Source organism: Pararge aegeria, chromosome 13, assembly GCF_905163445.1.
Source record: "Pararge aegeria chromosome 13, ilParAegt1.1, whole genome shotgun sequence".
Classification (NCBI taxonomy): Eukaryota; Metazoa; Arthropoda; class Insecta; order Lepidoptera; family Nymphalidae; genus Pararge; species Pararge aegeria.
In genome coordinates this window covers 11,913,760-11,932,318 of record NC_053192.1, presented here as the reverse complement: position 1 = coordinate 11,932,318, position 18,559 = coordinate 11,913,760, and the positions used below count along the sequence as shown (strand labels likewise).

General features: G+C 35.4%; 2 protein-coding genes across 2 annotated transcripts in view; one reads left to right on the top strand and one right to left on the bottom strand.

The window, feature by feature from the left end:
* LOC120628665 lies at positions 1 to 2,958 on the bottom strand. The gene is made up of 4 exons (XM_039897216.1): positions 2,776 to 2,958; positions 2,402 to 2,687; positions 1,506 to 2,054; positions 1 to 1,035 (listed from the first exon to the last, which is right to left on the bottom strand). Coding segments are annotated over exons 1-4 (1,146 nt in total). The 5' UTR covers positions 2,778 to 2,958; the 3' UTR covers positions 1 to 726.
* A 3,315-nt stretch (positions 2,959 to 6,273) lies between these two features.
* LOC120628804 (probable ATP-dependent DNA helicase HFM1) overlaps positions 6,274 to 18,559 on the top strand; it is a 51,713-nt gene continuing 39,427 nt past the window's right edge. The window contains exons 1-9 of the mRNA XM_039897425.1: positions 6,274 to 6,358; positions 7,315 to 7,444; positions 8,871 to 9,042; positions 9,779 to 9,957; positions 10,907 to 11,057; positions 11,937 to 12,071; positions 12,640 to 12,760; positions 16,633 to 16,706; positions 17,917 to 18,018. Coding sequence (XP_039753359.1) covers positions 6,289 to 6,358; positions 7,315 to 7,444; positions 8,871 to 9,042; positions 9,779 to 9,957; positions 10,907 to 11,057; positions 11,937 to 12,071; positions 12,640 to 12,760; positions 16,633 to 16,706; positions 17,917 to 18,018 — 1,134 coding nt within the window. The 5' untranslated portion in view covers positions 6,274 to 6,288. The remainder of the gene's footprint in view (positions 6,359 to 7,314; positions 7,445 to 8,870; positions 9,043 to 9,778; positions 9,958 to 10,906; positions 11,058 to 11,936; positions 12,072 to 12,639; positions 12,761 to 16,632; positions 16,707 to 17,916; positions 18,019 to 18,559) is intronic.

Below are 18,559 nucleotides of genomic sequence, written 5' to 3'. Positions count from 1 at the left end.
TTTAAATCAAAATATATATTTTCTTCCAATTTTAGTGAATCAAATTTATATTGGGAGGTATAAAAATATTATATTAAATACCTTAGTTATTTTCACAGCACTCGACAATGCCTTTTTAGTATTACATAGCCATATATCTAAAGGTTAAAGTTCGTCATTTAATTTAAAAAGCTTAGCCAAGGTTGTTATGTACTGGAAAATGTATAACCATAAGTTTTGATGCGATTTGAATTTTAAAATATGAACCTATGGAAATTAATTATTCATTTAATTTAAAATATTGAGTAACAACGAGAGCATAATGTAATATATGCTCCCAGAGTCTTCTTATAGTAAGTACATCATGGTACTAGTGTGCTATATTAGTGATTAAATTACAAGGCAGTATTATGAGCGTGTCAAAGCAAACGGAAATTGTAGTGACAGATTAACACAAATCTCACACAACTTTTTGCTATACTAAGTTTTAAAATAAAACAATTTCTGTAGTAATAAATCGGCTAGTCAGACTTTCCATCTCTGATGCAGTATGTAAATATATTACAGTTAGTATAGCAGTAGGTATGAAGTCCGAAAATACCTCCTCTAAAATTTATTGTGAGCTTTTAAACCACATACATATTTAATAGGTTCTTAACTCATTCAATATTCATTTGTAAAATTCATTTTTCAAAATTCAAAGGTAAAGTCAATGTACCAGGTTGTGCACCATAAGGCAGAATTTTGCTATTTAACTGAGTGTTTCTTTAGAAATGCCTTAAAATGTTCATTGAAATTAGATTCATATGTAAATGGCAGTAAATCTGGATACATATTGATTTCCTTTAGCACATTGATGTTAACACCAAACGGCAGTACACTTCTTACTTTATTGTTCAAACATCCAGTAGCATGTATGTAGTGATTGATTATCAAATTGTAGATAAAATTTACATATTTGTAGTCTAGATTATCATTTGTACTTGGTACATGAGGCGAAAGGGGGTTTATACTTTTCAGGTACCCTGTGGTTATTATAGGTACAATGAAGTCTGCCTGCAACAAAACACCAAATATAATTTAACATAAAATAGAGAAACAAATATGTTTCAATTAAAATCTAGTAAGCTAGCTATGCACAATTTATTTAGACATTGGTGACAATTCTGTATCATTGCTTTTGTTGTTAAAAAAAGGATAGCACTATTTTTAGATTTAACATAGTTTTTGGGTTTGAATTCCAATCATTGTAGTCATATTCTAAAAGCTTTTTGCTCAGTTGGTGTGAGCTATATCACATGCCTATTTATTTTAACATTATACTTTTTACTCTCACAAAAGAAAGAAACATGATTGTTACAATGTGAATGATGTTGGAAAAGGGCAATTGCCAATTTCCTAGCTAACTTTTTGGTAGAATCTCCCTCTGAAATAGTAGTAGTAGTCACTAAAAACAGATTTTTTTCCTTTTACTAGAAGATTATGCTACTATGAAGCCTTCTTGAAATAAATGTATTACTATTTACCTTTTCAAAATATTTCCTAATAAACTTTTCTGGATTTTGATATACTTGGTCCTTCCTGTTACACAGAGTTAAAACTGTGACTTTTTGACCTTCCCAGTCATTGATATAATGTTGAATGTTTATAGCAGTGTCTAGACCATCTTCCGTGTATGTCAAAAATAAAAGTGGACCATCATCCTCGACTTCATCAAATTCAGCAAGTGGTTGTCTTAATGGTTGTGTAGGTTGATTTGGTTTTGGCTCCTTATCTTTTATAACATAGTTTTTATTTAAAGCTGCAGGCAAATCATTGACTATTTCATTAGCCGAATAGATTATTTTATTTCCAGTCCCCGGTGGTTTACTTTCGCTTTGGTAACCGCTATCATCTTTTTTGTTGAAATATTGGCTCATGTTGCAAAACGGTTCTTCAATAGCTTTTAGTACATCATACCTTTTCATTTTTTCTAAAGCTTCAACTATTTTGTCTAATGTTGCTGATTCATTTTGCATGTAAACTTTTATTACTATGTCAGCTGGTGCATCCTCTTTTACAGAGTTCTCAATATACTGAAAAAAAATGTTATTAAAATCTACTTAGCACTAAATAGTCACATAAAATATGAAGAAAGCTTAAGATAATAAGAACAATAGAAATAATATTTGAACATAGGTCAATAGGTCACTAAAATTATTGTATACCACCTTCAACCTTTTTTCTCTATTGAATATGTAGTGGTGTGCAAATAAAGAGCATAGACATTGATTTAGGTTAATTCCAGGGCCTCTCTATGCCCCAGCTTGGAGGTTACCAAACAAAATATGAAGTTGTGCAAACATTGCACATTCAAAAAACTAAGTAAATGTACTCTCGAATTAAGTCTTTTCCTACCATATATACTTAGTTTCGAACTTACATTAAGATCACTCGGCGAAACACCAAGAGCATATCCTAGCTCTCTCCAAGTATTAGGTGAACCACCAATAGTTTTAATAAGGCTTTTCCATGCTTCATAACACACAGCTCCTCTCTTGGTTGATGCATTTCTATAGTACAGTATATTCGTGTGGAGGTTGCATACAGTTTTAGCAAGTGTTTTTAATTTTGTCATCTCCTTTATCCTATCATCTCTAAGCATGTTTTCCAGCATTAATGTATTTATACTAATTGTATCTGCGTCATTGTAATCCATGTTTGCATTCCTGAAATCACAATAGGTCCTTGTTTTTATGTATAATAACATTTACCAAGAAATTTTTGATAAAATTATTTTATCTTTTATGCACTCACATTATAGTTTGTTTCGTATTAATACACACTAATCACTTGATATTTTTTCAGAGTTATTTAAATTATTGTTTCAAATTTGATAAATACAGGACTAATGGAAAAAATCCAAAGTCCTAAAAACAAGGAAAAAACAAATAAAAAATCAGATGTGAACCTAAATGACAATATACGTCACATAACCAAATCAAATGACAAGTCAGATCACAGATGTGAATTCCCTGTATTTGATTCTTCGTCCGAGCAGTGTATTATACTCTTTGTGTGTAGGTCCCGTATCTGTTGTGTGACTGAATTTTTTTTGTATGTTCCTTAATCGTTAAAATTACGATAAACCTATGTGAAATAAAACAGGAAATGTCGCAAAACATAGCTATAGGCTTTAATTTAAAAATATAATACTAAAATTATACAAACGACGACGAGACAAAAATAGAATGACATTGATCAATATTCGAGATTCGAATTACAATAAAACTGAGAAGTTCTATCGAAAGAGTCGATATATATTACAAAGTAGTATCATATTACTACGTGTGGTACGCTTAGCACGTATCATTGGCGCATATCTGTGTACGTATTTATTTGTGTTTTGTGCACCATTCTCAAGGAAAAAAGACGGTTTTATTTCTTTTTACGTCACAGACGTAATATAATCATCTGTGGTAATTGGTGATAATCATTCCGTGTAAAAGTTGAACTAAATTAATTAGATAGGTACCTAATCTGCGTAGGTACCCTTAAAAATTCAATGCAAAATCAACACATCTATTTGGGAAGCGCAGCGCCCTAACAAAAAAGTACAAAGTACAAAAAGTGTGTGTACTTATGTACAGGCGTTAGAAGTTATACTTCTTTGACGCAACAAGATAAAAATCGTTTCAAAAGTTATATCCTACGCCTTAGTCTACGTTTGTAGAGTAAACGACACTAAGAATATAAAAAAGGCATTAAATACATTGAAAGTTTTATCATAACGCATTAATCTAGTTATCTTATTATCAGACCGTATTTAACTTTAAATTAAATTTGAGATTTTTGCACAAAATTGAATCTATTAAATCACGTGAGTGTGCCCGCAAACTTTGACGGCTGAGTGGCGCAGTGGGCAGCGACCCTGCTTTCTGAGTACAGGGCTGTGGGTTCCATTCCCACAACTGGAAAATGTTTGTGTCATAAACATGAATGTTTGACAGAGTCTGGGGTTTATCTGTCTATTATATCGCTTACTTTGGGGCTAGATGGCGATGTGTGTAATGAATGTCGTAGTAAATTTATTTATTATTATTTATAAAACTTGGATAGTGTTTGTCCATAAATAGCAATCTGTGGTACCTATGTTTTCTGTGGTCCAAACTATTTTGGCGCGGCTTGTTATTGGATTTAAAAAGAAAAACGAAAACTCGAATTATTTCTAAATATTACATATCTACTAAATAAAAAACGTTAAACCTAACTATCAATTTTGCGAGGTATTGCAATTTGCCGCTACGTTCATGTAAAGTGATAAAAACTTAAGTTTTAAAAATTTAACTTTATTTATTGATTTGTGCGATAGATATTGAAGAATACTTAAAGAAAAATAAAATGTATTTCTATTACAGTACATAAGTATTTCCACATATCATAGTTATGGAAGATTTGTAAGTACAAATTACAGTATTTTATTTAGTCATTGTATCACTAATAAAATATGAGCAAAGCAATTTAAAAATTTGAAATGAGAACATGCTTTTTTATTTAGGTTTTAATCTATTAACATTCTTTTTAATCATCGTGCATAAAAATGGTTTTTTACTCCTTATTGATAACTTGATAAGTAAGATAGGTAGTAGGCAGTTTTGACTTATGTAGCTGTAGTGCCAAAAACCTTATGACTTCTCGAACTTCGTGCGTTTCGATGCGCAAAAATTCAATATTCAGTATCGGCCAATCAGTGGGACCGGTACCTACATGCGAAGTTGCAATCGCAGCTAACTTCCGCGAAGACATAAAGTTTGAATTGAACTGGGTATACCTAGTATGTTTTTACAGATCAAACTTCACTAACGCCATTGACGAAATATGCGGCTCACAGCCACTCGAAATATGCGACTCACAACCTCTATCTCTCACATCTTCAAGTAATACTCCGGTGTCCCAGGAAAATCAGTTCCCAAAATTACCTCGTCCACCGAAGGGCACTGGACAATTTGGAAACCTGCGAAGTGTAGATGAAATTGGTATTTTTGTTTTTATTTATCATCCAAAACTTCACTGTGATCGGATCTCAGCGTACCTAAATGCTGATGCACACTAAGATGGCAGGTCCCACACTCCGAATAAGTTTACACGCAGCATCGTACCGGAGCGCCTAATCACATTGCGGCAGGCCTTTGTAGAAGCCTTCCGCTAGAACTGTTCAGAGTGTATAAATCTCCAAAATGCCCCCGTCTCCAAATGAAGGTCCACAAAATGACGTAACATATATATCGGCTAACATTTATATCGGCTTTATTATAAATTGTATCGGGTAGCAGCGCTTATTCTGACAGAGCGTGTCCAGAAAGAAGGCACTAGTAATAAAGCTGAATAGTTATATAGTATTTGTCTGTTTGTGATTTTGATCGAAGCCTTAGGCCGCTTGCAAAGCTTTGGTTATTTTTGGGTTTTTGGCATTTTAAAACTTTACTTCTTGTATCAACAGATCCTAAGTATCGTCACATCTTCACGTACCGTTATTTCAACATAGTTCAATCAAGCGTTATAGAAGATGCATTGTATTCAAGTAAGTAGGCATTTTATATTGTGCAGCATTTATGAAGAAAATAATTTGAATTTAATTCAAGTCTGGCTTTGAACCAGATAAAACTAGGTAGGTATACTGCGAATAATAAAATGGGTCACACATTTAAGTATGGTCTTTTTATGCATAACCACGCAAAAATACCCATATTACAGTCATAGATCCACTCACTTTCACACACACATACCACAAACGCACGTACGTATGTACGCACACACGCACGCACGCACATAAAAATTAGGTACGTGCGTACGCAAGCGCGCAAGCGCTCACGCACGCACGCACTCGCCCATTTTACCGGGGCTGATGATTTCTAGATAGTAGGAATAATTAAGCGCTTCTAAGACCTTACCTCCTAAGAGACTAACACCAAAGAAAGCTTTGGAAATGTTCGTCGTAGGTGTTGATAAATAAAATTATTTTTAAATTAAAAAAAAACCCGACTTTAACACACGCCCAGGAACTAAAAAGCAAAAAAATATTGTTACTTTGGGTTAAATTATTTTTGTTTTTTAATAACAGCTCAACCGATTTCAATAAAATTTAAATAGGACCACCTGGAAAGTATGCCCTTTAAAGCAAAAAAAGAATACTCTGCGTTGCTTAATAGTAGCTATAATTTAAATTTTTATGTGAGATAATATATGTTAGCCTTTTTTTTCTTGTCTTTTACAGATAAATCCATAGTAGTGTGTGCGCCTACAGGATCGGGCAAAACGGTGGTCTTTGAGATGGCCATAGTACAGTTGCTTATGGAGCTAGAAGACATAAACTATTCGGGAGATTTCAAAATTATATACAGTTAGTGAACACTCTTCTATATCTAGTTATCTATCTATCTTTGTCATATAGGCCTGTAAGCGATTGCGAAACAGTCGCAGGTACAAATCCTGTGTGCTCCGAAATTTTTATATTCATTTAAAATTTATAAATTTGATATATGCTCCATGTGTAATATGCTCCAAAAGACTAATAAAATTTATAAAATCGATATTGAGGATTTCTAATTTTGTATATTGAAAAACCGTCAAATGCCGTAATAGAAAATTATTCAACGGATTCGAAAGCAGTGATCTAACGCAGTGGCGTATTTGCCGTATCTGGCGTACGCCCTGGGCCAGTAAGATTGACCGCTCCGCTCGCATAACAATATGCAACAGTTTGTTGATTTGAAGAAACTTAACATAAAAGAAACTGAAATATTTATTCAATACTACAAGTGCATCCACTGTATTCGCATTTATTGTAGGTATCCCTATTTCCCCACTAATGTTATAAATTCAAAAGGTTTTATGCGCGGGGAGGTCATAATTACAACAGAATCACGCTTTAGCTCTATCACATAGGAACTTTGCCTTTTTCCGGGATAAAAAGATACACTTTAACTTCTGCTTGCGTCGGCAATTGCATTCTTTCCCACCGGGCCGTGGCCCTTTTGGCCTTAGGGTAAATACGCCCATGATCTAACGGTATATGTTTGTTTGTATAAAATTATAGCTGGTCAGTTACACACTACTTTGATTTTTTCTCTAATTTGGAAGTAAACCTCTATCAACAATATTACATTTTTTTTTATTTCAGAGTTACGTAAAGGACCGCCTTTATAATATCTTCTCTTCTACGAGTATGTTGTTCATAAGAAAGAAATTTGTTTTAGAACGTACCTACTAGTACACCCGATTTTAAAATAACTAAAGTGTGTGTGTGTGTGTATGAGTGTGTTTTTGTGTGTGTAACTTGTACGGAATAATTTTTAGTGGCGCCAGTAAAAGCACTGTGTACGGAAAGGCTTACTGAATGGCACTCCAAATTCACGAAACTTGGTCTCCTTTGCATTGAAGTTACGGGAGATACAGACGTTGAGTTTCCGCAGTTAAAGCCTTACAGGTTGGTTGAACATAAGTAAATCGTCAGTTTCTCTTGCACTTTGCGTTTTGGCCATTTAATAATTTAAGTAATTGATACAAACTTCTGTTCAGCATTTCAATAAGTATTATGATTAATAGTTAAGTTTTGTAAAAACAAAATTGTTAGTGCAAGTAAGCACACTCTCCAAAATATATATTTTAAAATATTGATAGATAAGACACAGGAAAAAAACGAAAGAAATAACCTGAAAGGCGACTAGCGGAAGAAGATTGTGACAAGTTAGGCAGTGGATGTTTTTTTTATTTAAAGTTAGCTGACTAACAGATAATTATTTGACTGATTTTTTATCTCAGTTGACAGTAATTTACCTAGTAATTGTGGAAAGTTGCCACCGAATAACCTCTTAACTAAATCCATATTTTGTATTCTGAAACCTAAGTTACCAACTAAGTTTATTTCAACTCTGTCAGTGGCTAGCTAAATATGGTATCAACTGAGACACAAAACCGGCCTGCTGGTCGCAAGTAACGATACAGTCTAACTGCATCGTTAATCCACGTTAACCAGCACGCAGACGACCGGTAGCGAGCTCACTTTTTTAAAAGTTTGGCAGTTATATTAACCCCATACCTATAAACGGTTCCAAAACGCATACCTATTACCCTTATTTAAGGTAACTAAGAACCATTGGTAGAAAATAGGTAGAAATTCAAAATTGCCTCGTATTCACTTAACAATATTAACCAGAAATTATCCTACTCGAGACTTTACATGAAGATCGTGAAAGAGGCCCTTAGCCTTTTACACAATCTGATTATCGCAAACGCCGAGATCCAGGGCCTCTTAAGCCCCTTTTCGCTAACGACGAACAAGGCAATGCCTAAATAAGTAAACCTAATCTGAAAGATTCCTAGAACTACATCAACTGTCCACCAATCACCTAAGAGTTGTTAAAACGTTTTTTTGAAGTGAAACTTCTTTACAAACGTATGGGAGAAATTTTATAGCAATGTTACGTTGTCCTGTTACGCGCCATCTTGTAAAGTTTTTCAGTTACGCGCCATCTACATTTCTAAGTCACATTTTTCCGTTACGCGCCATATTTATTTCTAATAAATTCAACACGTGGGTGTGATTTAGGGGTTTCTTTTTTAATGTTATTAGGTTAATCTTAGTTTGTGAGTGTAAATCTCAGTGAATGTAAATAATTTAAAAAAACTAAATATTATGAATTAATACGTAAGTATGTTAATCTAGTAAACATCAATTAACTGTGATACTTAAATAAAAATTTTCATAAAGAGGTTTCGCTTCTTACGTGTGTGCATAACTAAACACACATATTTTTTTCTTATAGACAACGCTTAATCATTAGGCATTCGATTTAGGCGATGCCTTGGTTTGGTGAAAACGGGCATTATTCATATTTATAAATTCACAACAGGATAATAATAACGACGCCAGAAAAGTGGGACATGCTAACTCGTAGATGGAAGGACCATAGGGGTTTAGTTGAAGCGGTCAAATTGTTTTTGATAGACGAAGTACACATATTAAATGACGAAATACGTGGACCCGTTCTTGAAGCTGTTGTTAGTAGAATGAAGACAATCGAAGTAAGTGATTATTTTATAGCGTTCAATAACGATGTTAATAATGGTGCATCCATGTTGCCTATCTTTTCATCGGAGGGGTTTTCATGTTATTTTCCTGCCTTTAAAAATCCATAGACTCACCAAAAGCAATTTACGATAGGTTTTCTAAAAGCATGGGTAGTGTTTGGAGCTACCTTAGGCTACTTTTACCCTTCCTACAGCCTCTAAATTACCTCTGACCCAAGTCAAAACTGTTACTTTCGCGTTTGCAACCCTCGTAGCTTTAGGTTTAACTTAACAAACGTAGTCATCATCATTAACATCACAATTATGTAAACATATATGTATGAACGCTGCAAAAGTGCCTGTGATAGGCCTAAATGAATAAAGAATATGATCTGATTTGTAGGATCGGTCATCTAATATTTGTTACCAAATATTTATAACTCTAGTTCAGTGCCTTTAAAATCAATATAATTATTGTTTTCACAAATAGATGATAGCATTTCGTGGGCAATCAACTTAAATATAGTTTAACGGGTAGTACATACCAAATCCTATAATATTATCGCGTTATGTACCCGTCAGAAATAAATTAAAAAAAGTTGTTATAAATCACAAAGTATTCCAAATTTAGAGTTTGGTTAGCAATTATTAAGAACACTGTACTTAAATAAGCGAACTATACCAGGACTCATACCAACCTTCTACAGAAGATATTGTTCTTTCTTATATCCTCAAAATTTTATATTATCAGACGTCCGTGCAATCAGCCCACCGTATAGAACAAGTGCAAGCCCAATTCCAAGGAGCTGATATACAATGTCCAGAATCATCTCCCAGAATACGTTTTGTAGCAGTTTCCGCTACGGTTAGTAACCCAGAAGATGTAGCAGCCTGGCTTGGAAATAGAGAACAACCCGCTGCATATTATAAGTGAGTAAATAACAATTCTATGTTCCTTAAGTATTCAAGTTAGGTAGGTTCCAAGATCAATCAAAAGTTTGGTTTGGTCTCAGAGAATTTTTCGTAAAGTAGTTATCTTATTTATAAACTAACCCAATCTTTAGCTTTTAGATCAATTAGGTATAGGAAGAAGATCGATAGTAACCCGGAAATATCCCGGGAGGTCCCAATTTACCACTGTACAGTGAGGCTCCATATTTCTTGCCCTTCTCAGCCTATATTAGCTATAAATAAGCTCTGTAAAAAAAAACATTTAGTGTCCACTTTTCTGATACGAACCTCTTAGGCGTGGACCTCCCAGCTTTTGTATTTATCTTCAAAGCAAGTGTAAATGGTTCTTTTCTAGGCAATCGACCCAATCTTGACAATATAATTGCTTTCAAAGATTTACTAAAGCGTCAAAAACAAGTCCTTCACTTAAATTCAACTATATTAAAAGTTAAAACACTCGCGCCTTCGAATTTTCACCTTGCAAAATTTTCAAAGCAATCCCTAAGGACTTTCGGAGATTTTGAATTAACATTTTTACAGGCTGTCCGTACAGTGAGATTAAAATATTACATAGTATTTTATAGTAATTTAATAGTTTTGTCACAAGGTAACACACGATAAGGCGAGATTGATGATTGCTCAGAATTTTGGTCGATTAGGTAAGAAGTTAGAACTGTTGCTGTGTGGCAGATAAAAATACAGTTGTCACCATCCCTCCTCTTGCCGCGGGTGTCTTAGGAGGCGGCTAGGGGAATATAACGGTGTACGGGCAGCTACTAACTACTAAGCCATTTACTGCGATCACCAATCCGTCTACCCAGCGTGGTGAGTATGGGCTTTGGTTCAGCAGAGGACTGTTAGAGGCTTACTACCTAAACATAAATCGTCTATGTATAGGTATATGTAACGGTCAATATGTTCTTATCAGATTCGGGGACGAATGTCGGCCAGTGAAGCTAAAACGAGTAGTAGAGGGCTACCCATGCCCAAATGGCACCAGCATTTTCAAATTTGATATCATACTCAATTACAAACTTTGGCCTATCATTCAGAAGTACCACAACGGGAAACCTACTTTGGTAATTAAATCTTACTTAATCATGTGCTTTAAGCCACTTATGTTTTTCTCCTGCTTGGTTTTTCCTGTTTGCTTGATCTTTTTAATTACAACTGTCGATCAATTATCAGGTGTAATATAAAGATCGAGAGAATATCGATTAAAAGATTATTAATTATTAGCTATAAGCTATTATACTCTTCATCGTCATCATTACCAGTGTTATTTACAGGGCGCTTTAGTTCCCCTTCTTTATTCTTTATTAGTTTATATAGTTATGAATTTTATTTAAACTCAACTTTATAATGCCAATGTCGTAGTATATTTTCGTCGGCTTATATTTACAAAAAATATAAGCCGTCTAACTGTTCACTTATGGGCATCGTACCCAAAATTCTGGTGCTATTGCCCCTTCGAATTGCTAGACTTAGCCGTTGGGCTAAATAAGTGCCAGCTCTTGGGTCACCAGACGTCAGGACCAATTTTTAGGACACGATGTTAATAAATTTTTTCTATATTGGTTAAATATTAATTTTATATACATCATGAATTTTTCTTAATTTATAAAGCAAAGTTCCTAGTTGATTATCCTACAAAAAGTTTTTATATTATCCACTGTGTTAACTCTTTCCATATGAAATTACTTATTCTCTGTGCTTATTTAAATATCTTCATTATCCGATAATTTATATCCCGGATATACAGATGTAAGCTTAGGTGAGTCTTAACTCGCCGCTCAGTTCTCTTTTCTCAATTTCGCGAGCTTGAACCGCATAATGCAACTTTAAGTAACATTGTTATTCACCTAATAACAATGTTAGCTTAAAGTTGTGAAAACTTAAACTACTATATAACTGGCCATTTACCAGAACAAAATGATCGTTTTATTATTTTTGGTCAGATATTTTGCAACACGAGGAAAGGGGTGGTTCTTACCGCGGAGACATTGTCACGGGAAATAACGGTTACCTTCAACCAGGAACAAAAGATCAAGTTGGATGCACTAGCTTCGACGTTAAAAAATAAGAAAGTTCAGGTGAACAATATACCGTAGATGATATCATGATATCTGACTTTATTTTCATATGTTTAAGGTTTTTTATCGATTTTTTACTTGCTAACCTAATCTTTAAGCGTAGACCACATCGCGGTTTCCGACTCGCGTCCTTATCAGCGTTTAAATTTGCGTCCTACGTTCTACCAATCACAAGGCTCCTACTCAGTCAGACGTCTCGTATGATTGGTCGCACGTAGGACGCAAACTTACGCAAGATGGACGCCGCAGTTTGGCCTTTAAAATTTTTAATTTAAATGATAATTGTTATTCTGTTATAAATAATATCAATACTAACCAAAAGTTTCACAATAAAAGTATATTTTAGTTGCAAGACTATATTTATGTTTCTATATAGACCCCAACTCGTTGATTATTTAATAGTCTTAAAATAATAAATGCGTAGGTACAAACAAAAATAAATTTGTACTAAAAATAAAATTTTCATTAAAGGTAGATTTATTTACTATATTATCCTAACTAGTTACACATTTGTGGGTTGGGTTCCAATATAGTATATTCACCAAAATTTTGTATTTAAACTTTCTAGTCTCTAATTTTAAATGGTGTTGGATGCCATCATGCCGGATTGCTCTACGAAGAGAGGACGAATATCGAACAAGCTTTCAGGAACAGAGACCTCCCAATTCTCGTCACTACTACCACCTTAGGTACGTACAAGGAAAAAGACGGGGCGTCTAAATTTACTACGCCATATTTGTAATATTAAAACCTTTAAATAAAACTAACTTACTAGCTGTTCCCCTCGACTTCGTATGTGTAAACTTTTCCCATATAAACTTTCGTTTTGCCCGCCTGGATATAAAGTTTACAATCGCGCATGATGACGTAATGTGGTATGGTTCATCATCGTCATAATCATATCAACCCAATACCGGCCCACTATAAGGCACGGGTATCCTCCCACAATTAGAAGGGGTTAAGGCCGTATTCCACCACGCTGGCCCAGTGGAGGATTGGTGGACTCCACACACCTTTGAGAACATTATGGAGAACTTTCATTCGTGCAGGTTTTCTCACGATATTTGTGATATTATAATTGCTTAAAGAGCGCACATAACTTAGAAAAGTTAGAGGTGCGTGCTAGGATTCAAACTCTGCCCCCCGAAAGTGAAGTCGAAATCCCACCTATTGGGCTATCACCGTTTCCACTTCAGGGTATAGTTAAATATCTGAAAATCTAATACGTCAACCAACAAAGCTCCGAGAATAAAAAATAAAATAAAAATAAAAATAAAAAGCCTTTATTCTACTACCAATTCTTAAATTATTACTTTTTCTTTTATAAAATTTTTACTAATCATTATTACAAATTTCAATTTATTTGATAAAAAATATATAAAATTAATTTTGTATGTGTATGTCTTTTAATGTCTAATTCTTAGGTCTAATTTAAGGTAGAAGTCGCTTCATCGGCTTAGGCCTCCCCCAAGTTTTTCGAAAGATCCCGATCCCTAAACTTAGTCATCCAGTCTGTGCCAATTTTCTGCGCAAAAAGCATCTCTCCACCTTTTTTTGACGACCTTTTTTCCTTTTCTTGTCTTTAGACATCCATTCAGTTAGTCGTTTAGCCCACCTTGAGTCATCCATTCTACAATAAAACTCCGAGAATAAGTTTTCATCAAATAGCCATTTCAATTAAAACTATTCCGGGTAATTTCTTTTATTTATTACGATTACCTAACTTGCGTTTGGAAGTATTTTCTAGAACCGTGGTCAGGAACCTTAAATTGAAAAGCTGATTAAACTCTTACCAGAGTTACCAGGTGTTCTTATCTCTATAGTTTGCCCACGAGGGGGAAAGAGATAGAAGGTGAAATAAGGAAGAACACGTCCACTTTAACGAAGTCATTTTGATACTCCTTTTTGTTACAACTAATGTTCGTTACTTATACTATCTACTGCACACCCCACCTGACACCTCAAACTCTACCACGTATTTGTCTGGTACAGTGTACATGAGCAAACGTCTCGGCGAGCCTGTTTAAGTATCATATATGGCCTGCCACACCCGGTCTATAAGCGTGAAATTATCTTAATTAAGGGTCCTTCATCATGATCTCATTTTAGACATAACTAGCTGCCACATTTTAAAACCCATTTGGATGATTTGGTACTAATTACTATTGTGCCGTATGTTATCGGGTGCCGTACGATGCGACTTAGGGAATATAACGAAGAACGGCAGCAGTGTATTTATTAATACCATCTACGACGGCCGAGTGGCGCAGTGGGCAGCGACCCTGCTTTCTGAGTCCAAGGTCGTGGATTCGATTCCCACAACTGGAAAATATTTGTATGCTGAACATGAATGTTTTTCAGTGTCTGGGTGTTTATCTGTATATTACAAGTGTATATGTGTATTATATTCATAAAAAAATATTCATCAGCTATCTCAGTACCCATAACACAAGCTACGCTTACTTTGGGGCTAGATGGCGATGTGTTGTCGTAGTATATTTATTTATTTATTATTTATTTATCTACTGCAATCACTAAGCCGAGTGTCCAGCGTGGTGATTATGGGCAAACCCTCCTTCCAGGTCTTTAGTCCAGCTGTGGACTGTTATAGGAATTACTATTAGGGTTATAGAAATAGTGTGTTATATTAATAAACGTATTTCCAAAAATTGCGCAATTCTGTGCAAAATAAATTCCATGAAGCATGATGTCGCATATAATATATCCATGATATCATCTTAGTCACTGATCACAGATAACTAGTCTGGGACGCGACGTGAGTTCTCCAGAACGCGATTAAAATACTTTTAGAGTCAGCAACCGTTGCTTTTGATTTAATTCCCAGAAGACGTAAGCTTCCGTATTTCGTAAATCTGCACACGTAAAACCTTTCACCGTGCAAAAACGATGATTATTTAAAAGAAAATAGCATGTTCATTTTTTATTATATTACAATACGAGATCCACGACATACGATGTCGGTCTAAAAATACATTCTTAACAAGCAAAAGAATTGCGTGGTTTTTGTAAGAGGAGAGTTGTTTTTTAGGAGTGAGTCTTAAAGCACGACTAGGTCACGTTCTACTCGCCATTTATTTTATTTTTTATGCGGGGTTATCCTCATGGTTTCAACTGAGCTAAGGTTAGGCACACGGTTATGTAGGACTCCTAGTGACTAATATCCGACGGTATTAGGTGTTTTAACGACGGTATGTTACTTAGTGCATAGAATTATGTGCCTAGTGGCACACGGTAGAAGGCCTGAAAGCTTCAGTACTAGATCTCAAACTAATCAAGGAGCCTGTGGTATAGACCGTCTTCTACGACCAAGAGTTCCCTATACCAAGCGTCGAAGCACATCGTAGGAATACAATATGCGCTCTACAATTCCAAGGCTTAACTCCGCCAGTGAGCCCTTCATTACCGTTACGTTAATGCCTTCTGCAATATCAAACCCTTCTGTTTCTGCCGTTACGTTACTTCCTTCTGGAACATCAAATCCTTGTGACACTTCTTTCCTAGACATGACACTGCCTACATTTACCTTAACAACGGCTAACAGGGTAAATTCTTGCATTATTGAAGCCCATCGCAAAACGTACATTCCTTAAATACCCTAAACTGTACTGTTTTAATTAATAGTAGATATAGCTCTCTTTGTCTCCTGCTGCAATAATCTTTTTTTTTGAGCAAATTCCTCCTGTGCGGAAATACGTCATTAAAATTTTGAATACCATACCCGCAGTAAGGAGACCGGCAGGGTGATAACATATATCGATACGTATACGATACGTAATCACCCGGCCGGGTTTGCTTGACCGTTGATGAAATGATTTTCGTCTAGTTGCTACACTTTTGCGGAATAAAGAATAGACTTATAAAAGACGGCAGCTGTCGTATTATCAACCTTGCGATATTGACCATGTTATAAAAAACTTTTAATTTTGACGCGGGTTATACACGCTTATAGCGTACTTCTATAATTTTTTCTTTGTCTGTCAAGTAACAACGATCAGCGATCTCCCACAATTATTGGATAGAAGCAGGCGTTACTTTGCGGAATTCCATGATATGTTATGAAAATTGAGATTACTGCCTTAACAATTATTCATTGTAAAGCTAACATCTTCTGAGGATGCTCCGGTTTCGGAGCGAATCGTGCGTAGAGGGTACATTGCTGGAGATCGGTTTTGTGTGGAGTATATTTGAAGAAATTAAAAATTAAACCATACGGATGCTTCTGCTTTTTGCGAAGTATAGCAAATTATGCTTATTTTTCATAATCTCCCATATATATTCAAAAAAAACGTTCATCTCTATCCCTTTTGAAATGAAGAAAGGAGACTGCCTAATTAAATACCACTTGCTTAAACGGTTAAGGAACATTTCGTGAGGAAACCCGAAAGCCTGAGAGTTCCCCATGATGTTCTCCAGGGCGTCTAAAGTCCACTAATCCGCACATGGCCATTCTGGTCTACGGCCTGAACCCTTCTCATTATAAGAGGAGACTTGTGACCTGTAGTGGATCGGTAATGGGTTGATAAGCCCACATGTTTTACAGCTATGGGTGTCAACTTACCCGCGCATCTCGTCATAATAAAGAACACGCAGCAATATGTGAACGGAGCCTATCAGGTTTGTTTTGCTTATATTGTTACTTCGTGCGTGTTTTATCTTTATCATTAAATCCCAATGTAATCATTTATTTTCTCGGGCTAAGAGATATCTTATAAGTCATAACTGTCGCTGATGCAAATTATCTCTGTGCAATATTTCATCAAGATTGCCGCGGTTGCGCTGGTCAGGAACAAAGTAATGAAAAAAATAAACAGTTTTGCAATATTAGGGTTTATTAGTTTTCAAAATCTTGACAGTATGTCCTTGCTAGTAGGAGTAGAGCTTTTTGTGACAGAGCTCGTCCGGAAGTACTGTGGCCCTGCTTATTTCTGCCGCTAAGCAGCATTGTTGCAATGCTGTGTTCCGGTCTGAAGGGCGTTGCTGCCGCCTGAAATTGATGACCACAGGACACGGACACGACACGGACACGGACACGGACACGATACGGACACGGACACGGCATGTTGCAAGACGTGCTCCTTGCATGCCCTTTGAAGTGTTGCTCTGTTTAAAGACGATGGATGCAATCTCTTGGTCCTTCATTTATTACTACTAGCTGACCCGTGCAACTTCGTCTGCACCAAATCGGTTATTACCGGAAAACACGAATAAAATTACATTTTCTAAAAATACTAAGTAGATCGATTTCTCGCCCCCGAAACCACCTGTATACTAAATTTCATGAAAATCGTTGGAGCCGATTCAGAGATTCCAATTATATATATATAAGAATTGCTCGTTTAAAGATATAAGATAAAAAATGTCCTAAAACAGTAATAAATATTTTTATGCTACAAAGATTATAATCGTTGTATTTTAGCAAGAACGTATTCATTTCATGGATTCCTAGTATTTCTTGTGTACCGGGCGGGGCTTTAACCTCTAACTCAGAAAGAAATAAGCATCGTGGCACTACTTTACGAGCTGTCACAAAATGCTTTACTAACTTTCAACAGCCAAACATCACAGTGGCGTGCATAGAGGGTATGCAAATTATATAAAATGAAGAAAATCTCCCGTACGAGTTATAAAAAAGCTTAAGGATAGGCATTGTAAGAGTTATAAAAAACCTACCCTTAAGTATTTATAACTCGTACTGGAGATTTTCTTCATTTTATATAATCTGCATGCCCTGTGCATACCCTCTATGCACGCCACTGCAAACCTGTTAACCACAGACTAACAAGGCACTATGGCAGCTAATAATAAAGATAATATCTGTATCCAGGAGTACAGTATCAGTACGGTTCTCCAAATGGTGGGTCGAGCTGGTAGGCCGCAATTTGACACCGAGGCTACCGCAGTCATTATGACCAGGGTACAGGATAAGGTAAGACTAGTTCATTGATAACTTCAGCTCACTTAATCTGTCACCACTCTTCATCATCACGTCAACCCATGGACGTCTTCTTCCTATTATAATATTAAGGTTTACATGTTTGTCAAAATGCTTGGGTATGAATTGCTTCATAGCTAAACTCGACTGTGAGATGGTGATAACAAAAAAGAAACCTGTCTAAGTTTGTTGTGAGCTCTTCTTAGACCAGGGCGCCATTGGAACACTCCTAGCTTTTGTTTTAAATTAACGAATGCAGTTATCACCATTCATTAGTGTCGTTAACATTAGTGGTAACATGTTAAATGTATTAATGCTTCAAAAGTGACTGTGATAAGGTCTACATGAATATAACATTTGTGGGGTAAATACCACAGTATTTTATTCAATTATGAACAACCTGCAAACATCTTAAGATAAAAGATAGATGAAGTTTTTATTGCACAAATTATAGAGAAAACAAAAGATGCGAAATAACAAGAAATAACAAAAATTAAAAAAGTAGCAAAGGCGGTCTTAAGACATCCCGTGATTG

Excerpts from the sequence above, each read along its gene's own strand:
- LOC120628665 (XM_039897216.1), bottom strand. Across the intron at positions 2,055-2,401 it reads TTTCGCCGAGTGATCTTAAT|TATATTGAGAACTCTGTAAA; the intron begins GTAAGTTCGAAA and ends ATTTTTTTTCAG. Across the intron at positions 1,036-1,505 it reads TTAGGAAATATTTTGAAAAG|GCAGACTTCATTGTACCTAT; the intron begins GTAAATAGTAAT and ends GTTTTGTTGCAG.